Raw genomic sequence first — 13,760 nt, 5'->3', positions numbered from 1 at the left:
CCTAAAGAAGGAATATGTTCATGAAAGAGTCAGCTAAAGAGGTATTAAAAAAGGAGCTGCTATTGGCAAATTTTGGCAACATTCAAATAAGCTAGTCCAGATGAGTCTTGACTAAGCGTGGGAACATGGTGGTTTTAGAACAGGACTTTCCTGATATAATCAGAGTGATCAGACTGTGTCAGATCCGAGAACTGAGTGGAACAGAGTGTCTCAGCTTCCTTAGCATCAGAGAACTGTATCAAATTTGTTCTGAGGTTCGGAGAAGTTAAGCAAATCAGGTTAGTTAGTTATTTGTCCCTTAAGTATAGCTACTAGCCAACTGCCACAAGACATATATATTTAAAAACTGATGCCCACTTCCCTCAGTTGATTCATTTATTGGTGATGAATGAATATACTGAAAATGTTACAACTCTCAAAGTCTGCTCATTCATAGCACTTATTTTAAGGAAACTTCAACATATGTAATGAACAAATTATGTATCTGTTAAAGATATACAGGTAGCTCCAATCAAGCTGTGCCATTTTGCTCCTTCCTACTTGATGATCCAAACCTTCACTGGATAACATTTAAAACAGAACCTTTGAAAACCAATATAATTACTTTTAGAAGCTCTTGAGAGAAGTGCTTCCTCGCCCAACACAATCTAAACTTATCCCCTTTATTTTTAAATTATTTTTTAAAAATATTTTTTTATTGATTTCAGAGAGGAAGGAGAGGGAGAGAGAGCGAGAGAAACATCAATGATGAGAATCATTGATCTGCTTCTCTTGCATGCCCCCTACTGGGGACCAAGACCAAAACCCGGGCATGTGCCCTGGCTAGAATCGAACCTGGAATCTTCCAGTTCGCAGGCTGATGCTCTATCCACTGAGCCAAACCATCTAAGGCTAAACCTATCCCCTTTAAGTATCTTCCTTCTCAGAGTCCACTCATCTTAGTGGTTGCTCATTCGTTCATTCATTCATTTAGCAAATATTTATTGAGAATTTGCTGTGCTTTAGGCACCTGGATACATCAGCAGATACATCAATCTCTTTTCTGTCTTCTGTCTACAGCCCACATCTTCTTAACCAATTTTATAAATCAACAGGACCTTTACATCTGTGCATAACTTCTTATAATTTCTAATATATACCTACTCAGTCCTTTGACTTCTTCCAATTTCATTATTTCTTTATTATGCCAATGAACACAGCAAAGGGGTCCCAAAAGATAATCAGGGTAAACAGGGAATTCTCCTGAGAAGACGGGGAAGGTGGAAAGCCATGGAGACTTGAAGCTTGTGTCTCTTAGACAAACAGTTTGTCTATATTATTATGCTCTACCAGTTTTCTAGGCACACTCCCAGCCATCCTCAAACCTCTGTCTTGAGTGATGAACATATGAACAGACAACTAAAATTGGTTATTATTGAAAAACATGTTGTATTCTGCAACTTGGAACTCTTTACAGAGCCTAATAGAGAAAGTAGGCCTCAAATAGCCATTTGAAGAGTATTGATTTTTAAGAGCTTTTGGATCATAATAAAGAATACAATTATAACACCTCTAACTTTCTATACTTTTTAATCTAATGTTTTCTTACAAAATATTGTCATAATTCTTACTGTTTAGTTTAGATTTATTATGACTTTAGAAATTCTGTGTTTATTGGGGAAGTAAATTTTTGCAAAAGTAAGTAGATATAATGCTTCCCTTTTTATTCACTAAACATCCCAACTTTTCATCCACTTACATCTTATCAGGTTTGACTCTCCTTTTGTTCTACACTCCTCTTAAGATTTATTTTAGTAGAATTTATTAACTGGTATGATGTGTCATAAAAAATTTCAGGAGAAATTTCCCTTTAATTCTTTTTTTGGTGACTAGAAGCAAAGCCTTTCTGTGGTTGGATTTCCAGGACCAACTCACCTGTCAAACAGCTCTCCTCCTGTGACAAGTTCCAGGACCAGACTGATTTCCGTAGGGGTTTCAAATATCTCTTTGAGTTTTATCTGGAGAAAGATATAAAAAATGATCACACATTCCTTATTTTCACCTTTCTAAGAAATAGCTAAAGCTATGGCTAAAACAAAACTCTAACAGTAATGTGTTGGATCATTGTCAATGAAAGGTCCATATGCCAGTATCAGGGAGCCTTTTGTCACTCTCTGGTTGTTATTATCAGTGACCTCATTTCTTCAAGGGTCCTTTTGAGTTTTGATATTATTCCTTTTGACAGATGAAAGATACCTGCCTTGGAAACACTTTCTAATTTTTATCAAAATATCTCGGTTTCTGGATTGCTGCAGAATCTATACACATAAAAGCCTAAGCGACCAAACAACCAAATGACCAGTTGACTAGTCGCTATGGTGTGCACTGACCACCAAGGGGCAGATGCTCAATGAAGGACTTACCCCCTGGTGGCTAGTGTGCTCCCACAGCCAACCTCCCGTGGTCCCATCCCATGGCTGGCCAACCTCCTGCAGCCCCTCCCTCCAGTGGGCCAACCTCCCATGGCCCTGATTGGACCCAATCACCGGACAGGCGAAGGGACCCCACCCATGCACAAATTAGTGCACTGGGCCTCTAGTTTAAAAATAAAAGCAAACAAAACTTCTTAAGCCATTGGAAAGCATCATGGTTGCTGGAAATGCAAATTCATCTTCTTCCAGGAAGGAACTTGGAATCTGGGTCTGAGGACAGAGTAGGACCAGGGGAAAGTATGTCTTTGTGGAAAGTAGGAACCTCAACTGCTAAAAAGTCACTGATAGATGAAGGAATCCTCAGAAATGTAGAGTGGCAATGATTTGATTGACCATAACAGGGATTCCAACACATTCAGATAATCCACCTAATTTTGGATATTTTCCTGAATACATCTGAGAATCTAGTGACAGGACTGATCTACATTTGAGGACAATTCTACATTGACTTCTCTTTGAAAGAAAAAAGATGGACAGTGAAAAGTTGATGATTGTATGTGGCACATTTCATTGATTGCCTACGCAAAGCCCTTCTCCCCCTACATTATTGCAAACAGAACTCTGAATTTGTTTAGGGAAGAACAGTGCCTGGCCTCCAAATATGGATGGTAATTGGTCTGAGCCACTTATTATAACCCTGCTCCCCATTTTCCCAGGCTTTATGAAGTTAATGCTGCTCCTGTGACCAGCTCTGACCAATAAAATCTGAAGAGAATTTTATTGTAACTGGAAATTCTAGAAAAACGTTTACTCTTCTCATAGGACTCTGCTTTGGGGACTTTCCACTTCATTCTGTCTTGAATACAGACCTGAAGGCGTGAGAAGTATATGGAACAGCCATTTGAAGACCATGAGGGAAAAGCATGAAAGCAAAGGCAATGAGTGTGGCAGAACCAATGGATAGTAGGTATCTGGGTTTTGTATGACATCACTGAGGGGCTGAACCAATGCTAGGAATGGCCCGCCTTCTGATCTCTTATAACTTAAGGAAAACATCTCCAGCAGTTCTCAACCTATGGGTCGCAACCCCTTTGGCGGTCAAACGACCCTTTCACAGGGGATGCCTAAGACCATCCTGTATATCAGATATTTACATTACGATTCATAACAGTAGCAACATTACAGTTATGAAGTAGCAACAAAAATAATTTTATGGTTGGGTTACAACAAGAGGAACTGTATTTAAAGGGCTACTGGTTTAGACCAATATATTCAAGTTTTCTGTTATTTATAGCTTATGCTATAAATAACACTGCTAACTCATATATTAAGTTTTAAGCACTTGGCTTTGAGCCTAAGCGTTGAAAGCCACCCTCCTGGATGCAACTTTCCCAGAGAAATGAGTAAAATACTTTCTCTAAGTAGTTGGCTCAACTCATAAAAACAAGTGATGGCCTGGAAACTGACTTTGTTCTTTTCACTTCACTGGCTGGAGAAAGCTTTTCTCCAGACCTTGCCCTCAGTGCCTTTGGACACAGCCTAAAGCACAGCTTCCGAAAACCTTTTGTTTTCCCCATTCAAGCACAGCATTTATTTGAACCTTCACATTGTTTCTGAAGCAGACACTCCCTCTGAGGAGGCTGAAATGACTTTTGAAAGCAATGCATTTTTTTTTACAGGCTTTTTCAGTAATGGTGTATTAATAAGATGGACACACAGAAGGAAAAAGACATGGCTTTACTAGCACGAGACAAAGCTATCCAAATTTTAGCTATCCTTTAATGCATAAAAATAAAGAGGGTATATATTGCTGATCTGTCCATTTTTAAACTCTTTTGAAAAGGCACTATATTTAAGATTCATTCGGCTAAAGAATTGAAAGTTGTGGTCAGATGAGGACAAGAACCTGTGGCTGTTTATGGGTGGTGAGTGAATCTCTTTTCCATGATCAGCGTGGACAGTAAAAAACAGAAATCCCATTTTATTACTTTAGAGACAATTTGAAATAGTAGTTAAAAAATCACTTACAATGTTTGGATGTGAGAGGCGAAGAAGAACTCCTATCTCAGTTCTTACGATTTTTTTGTCCACCTAAAAGGCAAAATGAAAGAGAGAAACTGAAAGAAACTCCCACTTTAGAAATGTCTTAATTATAGCAGAGAATCAGGAACAGCAATCACTCACTACCTTGGTAAATCAGGTAATTGGCAGAGGCGCATTCCTAAGCTTTTTTCTTGTGTCTCCTTCACTCCCACCCTCCTTGTCTTTCCCCATGTCTTTCCTCTCTGCTTTATACATAAAGTAGAACTAGTTACACATACGGGACACAATTTACCAGATCCCTTGCCTGCCCCGTTTCCTATCAAAAGTCATTGCTATCACCATTAAGGCAAAAGTTCATGTCAACCTATTCCTTCTCTTTCTCTCCCTTTCTTTTATGAATCCCTGTCCCAAACCCACTGGAGCTGTCAATCACTTCACCTGCCTTTTTTATTCAGCAGTGGCCACATAAAGCAGCCTGACCAATCAGAGTACTGTTTCCTGGCCATAGTGATTGGGTCATGGATATCCACCAGACCCAAGTCATCCCAATCAGGGTCTTCCCTAGAAATTTTGCTCAAATAATAAAAAAAAAATAGGTATTTTCTTTTTCTCTGAAATTGTGAGATCAGAAAAAAAAAATAGAATATGCCACTACCAGTGTCCAATTTTGATACCATCTGAGAACTACTTAACTGAAAATAGAGCCAAAATAGAAAAAAAAAATTTTTTTTCTGAGGGGTGAAGAATGAGTACTGGTGACATAATGTAATCCACTGGATTCAGTTATGCATAAACTAGTTTGGCCTTTGAGATTTCTTACTATATGAGCCACTAAACTTCCTTTTCTATTAAGTTATCCAGAGTTAGTTTTCTGTTGCTTGCCATTAAGGAATCCTAGCTGGGCACCACTTGATCTCTATATTTAAAAGAGTAGCCATTTACTTTAGGATATTAAAAAATTAGGAGTATTCCCCTTTCTAGGTCAATGATTGACACTTTTAACCACAGTGAACTGAAGTTTTAGAAGTCATATACTAGAAAGAAAGGTCTTAGTGTCTGCCTCTCCCAAATAGCTACACACACTACTATACTGGAGATTAAAACAGATTTTTAAGAAGTATTTTAATAACTTAGCCTGGCCGGTGTGGTTCAGTGGTTGAGCATTGACCCATGAACCAAGAGGTCATGGTTTGATTCCCAGTCAGGGCACATGCCTAGGTTTCAGGCTCAATCTCCAGTGGGGGCGTGCAGGAGGCAGCCAATCGATGATTCTCTCTCATCACTGCTGTTTCTATATCTCTCTCCCTCTCCCTTCCTCTCTGAAATCAACAAAAATATGTTAAAGAGAAAAAATGTATTTTAATAACTTAAAATAGAACAATAAGAAACTTGTTATATTTTAGCATAAGTAATATTGTCTTTAAAAATAACTACATTTTCCAAAATTAAAAAATACATATACTCCTGTGCTGAGAGCTGAGAAGGTTGGGGGAGAGAAGGGAGAAAAGAGTGAAAAATATGTGAAGAAGAAAGTAATGAGGACTAAATTGGAGGTTTGAGTGAGAAAGTGTAAAATGTTCTCTTGTAGAGTGAGAGAGCCTTATAAATTAAAATGGGGCCAATGAATATGATTGCGTGTTTTCTTTCAACCACTGGGATAAGAGCTGTACTACTTTGGTTACGCTTCAGGGAGGTTAAAAAACCACTTCTTACGTTTGTTAATTACTGTTGACCACCATGGTCACACCTGAGTTACAGACCTGGGCATCAGCCATGCCCTGCGGACATTCAGGTTCTAATAGAAACGTGAAAACCGGCACCATTTCTTTGTAGTGCCATTAGGAATTTTTACATGGTTAAGACAACAGTTTTCCCAAAATGCTTTTTAAATTACCAAGAAGGCATGAAAATAAGGGAATTTACTCTTTTTAAAAATATATATATATTATTGATTTTTTACAGAGAGGAAGGGAGAAGGATAGAGAGTTAGAAACATCAATCAGCTGCCTCCTGCACATTCCCTACTGGGTATGTGCCCGCAACCAAGGTACGTGCCCTTGACTGGAATCGAACCTGGGACCCTTGAGTCCACAGGCCGACGCTCTATCCACTGAGCCAAACCAGTTAGGGCTACTCTTAATTTTACATTTCTTTCAATTGGGCAGCAAGTACTCAGTTGCACAATTCCCAACCATCTGAAGTGAGAGGCAGAACAATGTATACTCTCAGAGGCCCTGAGATACCCCTTCGATTTTAAAATGAAGTGATTCTTTCTTAGTTATAAAACTGAGTAATTAGGGATCCAAGAAGCTTATGACTTTGTAATTTGTAAATTAACAAATACAAAAATTACTCCTGGAAGAATTGCATTTGAAGGCCCATCAGTTGCATCTTGGGTTGAATCTTTTACTGAGGGTAGCTTTGAATAGGGGAAAGCCCAGACGTGCTTAGAACCTTGCCTATTGTTTTCCTAAGATAATTAAGACCTTCAAATACCCTAATTAACATTACTCAAGGATGCTAAAAACTCCCTAAAATAAAAACAGCTATTGGGGGGAAATGTTTTTAAATGACTTCAAAAGTAGAATAATCATGCTTGCTGTGGGGCTGGAATCAGAAAGAAAGAGATCTTAAAGATTTAAGGTTTGAAACAACACCATTACTGATTTTGCTGCCCAGCAGTATTCTTCCCTCCACATGGAAGCGTGGATTTGACTCCCTTCCTGAGGAAGCATCCTAACATGAGTGAACCCCAGAGCTCTACTTTGCTCCCAGGTCTTTCCAGAATTAGCAACTAAAGTTTCAGCTCAGTCCTTTTCAACATCTTTTTCTTTATAGGAATGTGCACATCCTCAATGCACTCCCATCAGCATGGCCTTAAGCCTCTTTTCGGTGAAAGGACTCATAGTTTAAAAGCTCCCCCTATGCATAATTGGGTAGATAAGCGCACATTCCTGCCCATGTCCCAGCATTGCTCCCTCTCCGATACTTACCAGGACTATTTTAAATGAAAAGAGACTCAAACTGGAAAAATAAACCCTAAAATATCTTTGACTAAAATGTTAAGTGTTTGTACTCCCAGATATCCAGTGGTGCTTGTCTTATGAGAAATTTCAATTGTGATAAGAAACAGAGAATACTTTAAAATAAATTTTCAAATGTAAGTATGGTAGGTAAATCTTGACACCCACATTCCCCTTCATAAAAATACATTGGAATTTAAAAGGTGAAGATGATAATCTTGAATCTGCTTTGATTTATCAATAAAAGAAATCATTTGCAGCTTATAGTGCTCTAGTATGTATGTCACATCTTGAAACTCATCACAACACCTACATGTGTCTTGATGCCTTGCTGGAGAAACAGTTCTAGACTATTCTGATCTCAAATCTCAAAGAAAAGTCCTCCCAGCGACAGCTGGAGATGTTGTAGGAGGATAAAAACCATTGTAGATATAACCATCCCTTCGATAGAGCTTTCAAACTTCTGGGGTAGAGATAAATATGAGCAGCTTGAACTGAATGTATCCTGTGGTACTGACACTTGCAGCAGAAAGGAAATTGGAGCTCGACATACACAACTGCACCCGGACCATCACTGCATCGCCTCTACCATTGAGACAAAGAGCAGGAAGAGCCACGGCAAGCGGTGCCTCTATTTTGTATATTGTACACCTCCAGTTGTTCTTTCATTTGTTAGTGGCTGTTGTATGCAGATACTCCTTAAACGAAGGTTTTAACAGCACTGGAAAAGAGATATGCTGCTTGTATTCTCTGCACATAGGGAATATTATGTAACCTTGTTTCCCAGTGTGACTTAGAACTGCACTCAGCTTCTCCGTGTCTGTGTGTACATGAGAGCTTTTTCATCTTTTATACGCGTAGCAACCCCCATCATCTAGTTTTGGTCCTAAATATGGGCCATGAACACTCCTGACCTCTTATTTGTCTTTTTCAGGACCTAGCTGGTATAAGTGGGAAGGGCCTGTTGGGGACTGGAAAACCCTGGGTTCAAATTCTACAGGCTATTATGTACTTTGGACATGTCACTTCTCTAAAACTCCTATAAGTAATCCACTCCCCTGGGGCACTTGGGTTAACATGTGACAGGGGCTACCACACAGTGTTTAAGGATGAAATACAGGCTCCATTCTCATTAGCATTATGCTCCTTTACTGTTAAAAACTACTGAAGTGGCAAATGCTGATTCGAGTGCTTACTTAAAAAAAGGGGGGGAAAAGATAGCTGAAAGCTAATTCAATCCTGAAAATTATTTGGACCTCTTCTAATTAATATCCTCTACACATAGTCATTGCTTCCTCTCTCTTAACAAAGGAAAGGTTTTGGAGTTCCATGATTTGGCCTTTTGTAAGCCTTGTTTCTCTCCTCTCTTCTTCCCGCTTTGGATGGATGGATGCAGCTTTGATCACCATTCAACTTTGTGCCATGAAGAAATACAAAAATAAAAACGGATTAAAAATGATTTCCCCGTTAACATGAAGATTCTAGATTTTCTCCTTCTCACAAGGTGTGAGTCCTACGTTTGCTTTGAGGCTGACAGGCTCTGTTCCTCAGGCTCTCTCAGCTCCCCTGGTTGTGGTCCTCTGGGTACCAGTGCCCCAGCCCCAGGCTCCTGACCTTGGGCCCCTGTCAACTTTCTGCTGCCCAGCACCTCTCCTTTGGTTACAAGACCTTTCTCGTACAGCTCTCTGAGAAATGTCTAGTCTTTCTCTTCTACTTGGGTACAGTAACATAAGTCCTCCCTCTAAGATTTCCTCTATTTTGGCTAGTTACACATCTCCTTTTTCTGCTCCATAGACTCCATAAGAAGGGTAAAGAACACTTTAACTCCAACAACCTACTACTTAAAAAAGTACTAGTGGGTTACGTGTGATAACTTGAGTGGATGGTGTAAGTGTAAAGTTTGTTTTGTTTTAGGCAACAGAAAACAGGCATATGCCTATATTCTCATATTCATTCTCATTCTCTCTCTCTCTCTCTCTCTCTCTCTCTCTCTCTCTCTCTCTCTCTCTCCTTATCCTGTCCATTCTTTCAGCTTGCCTCTGAATTATGGTGTTTAATTTAAACAAAATATCTATAAGAGTTTAATATAATGGCATGATGGATAAGCAAGCTGAACTTTGTCACATTCTAGCAATATTTCTATCAAAAAAGAAAACAAATCAAACTCTAACAACGAATTCTCTAGAAGAATGTTCAGACTTCCAAGTGGCTCTTTGACTGGTGAGGCATACCAATCAGGCCAAGCTTTTAACATTCCACCCGCTACCTTTCTTCTCTTGCAGACATATAATTGTCACAAACTGAACAGAAATATCCCTGTTCCTATTCCAGGAAACCTGGTTTAATAGTCCCTATGAAAATCAATAGGTTCCAACTGACAGAATGCTTGAGATGTTTCGCTTCACTTGATGCGGCTTGTTATCTGCAAACTACTTTCCTTAATATGTTCTGAGACCTCAATTGGGCCAAAAAAGTCCATTTCAGTCAGTGATTTCTTATTCTCGTCCCCATCACTGACCAAAGGTGACCTTTCCTGCACATCTTGAGCATACCCATGAACCGTCAAAAGTGGCTAGAGTGGTGTAAAAATGCATATCTTTAACCCAAATTGACCCAGCCCTCTCTCTTATGTACATCATAGCAACTGAAAAATGAATGACCCATGGTTAGTTTTCTATGTTCTCACAGGTTAGATAAAAAGAGAAAAGATCAGGTTTTCCTCAGTTTACCCAGTGGTATAAATGGTACTATTTCTACTTTGGAACTAAGGAACCTGAAAACCTCCTCTAATGGAGATGTCCCAGAGATCCACCTATAAGAGTTGCAAGGAGGCCTGTGTACATTCTATAGTTTAATCTAGAGCAACCTTTCAAATTCTCCTGCAGCATCATAGTTACATATACTCAAATGATAACTCATAAGAATATAAGGAAAAGTGACTAGAAGTTAAAAACTATCTCATAGGATGATTAGCAAGTCACAATGCATGGTTCTTCATCTAACTGAGAAGAGCATAAAAGGCCAAACTAGCACCTATGAAAAATTTTATATAAGTTATGGGCATTTACTAGGTGAATGTCAATTAAATTATTCAGGAAAAACATTTCCAGAAATTTATAGGTAACTTTATATTATAATAACTAAAAAATGACAAAATTCAGACTTGGAGCAGCTTCTACACTGTGGTCTAGTCACACTGCTCCAGTGGTAAGAATCATAAGTGGTAAGAGCTACAGAGTTCAAAGTGTTCCAAATGTAGGGATTCCAGGCACTCAAGATTTGTTTAAGTGTGAGGCAATCTGATCAGAAATCTTTATTAAGTTCCACATTAAATTTATGGATACACTATATATCCCCATTTTTAGCAGAAATTTTAAGGGTATTCCAAAAACAATGTAATTAATTTTGTTCATACAGAAATGCACAATATGTCTGGTGCTGCTAACTGTGCAGTTTAAAAATGATTTCGGAGAGAGGAAGGGAGAGGGAGAGAGGGATAGAAACATCAACGATGAGAGAGAATAACTGATAGGCTGCCTCCTGCATACCCCCTACCAGGGATCGAGTATGAAACCTGGGCATGTGCCCTGACTGGGAATCAAACCATGACTTCCTAGTTCATTAGTGTACACTCAATCACTAAGCCACACCAGCCAGGATAACTGTACAGCTTTAAATCAAGCTACTGAGAGCATTAGAATTGCATAGACTAAACTGGTACTATTATAAAATATCTGTCTGATCCCATTATAATTAATAATAAGAATAATGTTCACCTTTATTATATGCTTTCAGGGTGATGAGAAATATGTTACATACATTATCTCATTATTATCTTTGATAGAACACCATGAGCTAGACATTCTTAAACCCATTTTACAGTTGAAGGAAGTGAGACTGAGAGATTTACATAATTCATTGTAGAGTCACACAGGGAGTAGTGGCAGAAGTGATCCAGAACCCAATGTGTCTGGCTCCAGAGCCCACAACTGCATAGCCATTCATCAGGAGAGTCAGAATACCTATACATTATGAATTTACACACTGAGATTAATTCTTAGATTCAATACTGTGTATTTCAAGAAAGGGCAAAGGCTCTGCAGTAAACTGAATGCAACCTTTTCCAAGAATTAAGCCACATAGTTCGAAATTTCATCTGAATTCCAGAATTCAAACATTTGTCTCCAAAATTCCAGGGACACTATAAGTTACTGGTAAGCATAATTTTCTTACATCTCAATCAGTTCTTTAAAATGAGCGTTACTGATAGCACCAACGTGTCTGATTATTTAAATATACCCTGAGGTGTGTATTCCTAAAGACGGTAAAGCAAATAAATCATCCCTGAAATAGTGGCTCCTTATCACTATGTCAATCTTCAAAAGTTGAGATTCCATTTTACTCAGCAAAATTCGGTCCAGGCTGAAGGTTCCAGGTGCTTAATGTCTTCAATTTTAGCACACACACTCCCTTTTGTGCAGTTTTTAAGATCAGCATATTCAGCCTTGCAGCATCAGTTAAAAGGTTCCATCCTGTAAATCACTGGTTGTCCTACTAGCTGTGTCTGTCAGATTCCTTTAATACCCCGAAGTCATTAACCTGAAGAAGTAGCTTAGTAAATCTTTGAACTCTAACTCAATTTCTTCTAAATATCACATTAAATGGGATGACAAAGGGCTCATGCATAAAGGGAAAAAATCACCTTCTTTCCTTCATACTTGATTCTTGTTTTACAAAGTCATAGTAAGTTCCACCCCGCCTGCAAACCAATTCGTTCTTATGTGCAAACTAGAGGCCTGGTGCACAAAATTCATGCACTGGGGTTGGGGGGTGTCCCTCAGCCCAGCCTGCACCCTTTCCAATCTGGGATCCCTCGGGGATGTCTGGATACCCGTTTAGACCGATTCCTGTGGACATCCCTCTCACAATCTGGGACTGCTGGCTCCCAACTGCTTGCCTGCCTGCCTGACCAACGCCTAACTGCTCCCCTGCTGGTCTGATTGCCCCTAACTGCCCTCCCCTGCAGGCCTGGTCCCCCCTCCCCCAACTGCTCTCCCTCCCCTACTGGCCTGATCGCCCACAACTGCCCTCCCCTGCCAGCCATCTTGTGGTGGCCATCTTGTGACCATATGGGGGCGGCCATCTTTGACCACATGGGGGTGGCCATCTTGTGTGAGGGTGTGATGGTCAATTTGCATATCACCTCTTTATTATATAGGATGAGGTATTCAGGAGTAAACGGCCCTGCCTGTGAGCCTGTAACTATTTCAAAATAAAAGGTACAAAATAGGCCATTTTTGCCAAAGAGGAGAGAGTATCGATGCCACTCCTAGTGATTTGACTTCTACAGTACAAGAATCACTAATCCAAAGTGGAAAAAAGTTATAAATACCCACCTAAAACAGCCACTCAATTAGTTTTTCTCTCTCTAGCCCTTATCCTCATTAAAGATGCAATGAGACAAGATAACATTTTTTCTGAACACATCCAGGTTTTTTCAGTACAGAAAAAGCTGGGTCAACTATCGTTTTCTATTTTCTGGCACTAAAATACACCTATAATAGAGAATCACCAATATTTACCATAACATTCAGAAGCTGCAAGATCTAGAAATGCTTTCCGAATGTTGAAAGTAATGTTAAAAGTTATATAGAACAGGATCTCAATGTTGAAGCTATGTCTTTCTCAAACTTTCTGTTATGAGAATTTTCATATATGCTGCAATATTGAAATACCATCATGGACACTAACATACTGTCCTAAATTCATTAATGGTTTTTGTTACATTTTCTGTCTTTCTCTATCTCTATCCCCCTCCCATATTGTCTCTGTCTCTCTGTCTGTCTGTCTGTCTCTCTTTTGGTTGGTATGTTTTTCAATATAGTCAAATTCTCTGATTATAGTTTTCCTAATATATGGTATTATATCCATTTATAAAATATATGGTAATAAAAATATCTGTATTATAATTACATGTTAATTTCCCACAGGGATATTTTATTAGCTAAAATACCCAATGGTCTGAACATGATAAGTCATGTTCATTATCAGTATTAACTATGTCCTATACCTGACCAACAATGGGATATGAATTTCTCCCTAAAAGCTGGTGCTTTAGTCTGTCTTCCTAGGGATAAATTAGAGTATTTGTCTACCGCACAAATATATAAGTGCCTAATGTATTCTCAATGATGATCAGGGTGTTATATAGGGAAATAAGTCTCTTATTGCCAATGTAAACTGAATTCTTTATAAAATATTAAGCTATGAGAAAGGTTCCTAA

The 13,760-nt window shown here is 38.9% G+C and overlaps 1 protein-coding gene across 2 annotated transcripts in view; it reads right to left on the bottom strand.

Annotated features, from left to right (window-relative positions):
- The window catches only part of CAMK4 (calcium/calmodulin dependent protein kinase IV), a 146,457-nt gene that overhangs the window by 54,939 nt on the left and 77,758 nt on the right, over positions 1-13,760 (bottom strand). For both annotated transcript variants that reach the window (XM_081090178.1, XM_081090177.1), the window contains 2 exons: positions 4,440-4,502; positions 1,915-1,997 (listed from right to left, as the gene is read on the bottom strand). In XM_081090178.1, coding sequence (XP_080946304.1) covers positions 1,915-1,997; positions 4,440-4,502 — 146 coding nt within the window. The remainder of the gene's footprint in view (positions 1-1,914; positions 1,998-4,439; positions 4,503-13,760) is intronic.

This window comes from Myotis nattereri, assembly GCF_964212035.1.
Source record: "Myotis nattereri genome assembly, chromosome: 4".
NCBI classification, from domain to species: Eukaryota; Metazoa; Chordata; class Mammalia; order Chiroptera; family Vespertilionidae; genus Myotis; species Myotis nattereri.
Note: the sequence above shows the minus strand (reverse complement) of the source record. Positions and strands in the feature narration are given on the sequence as shown.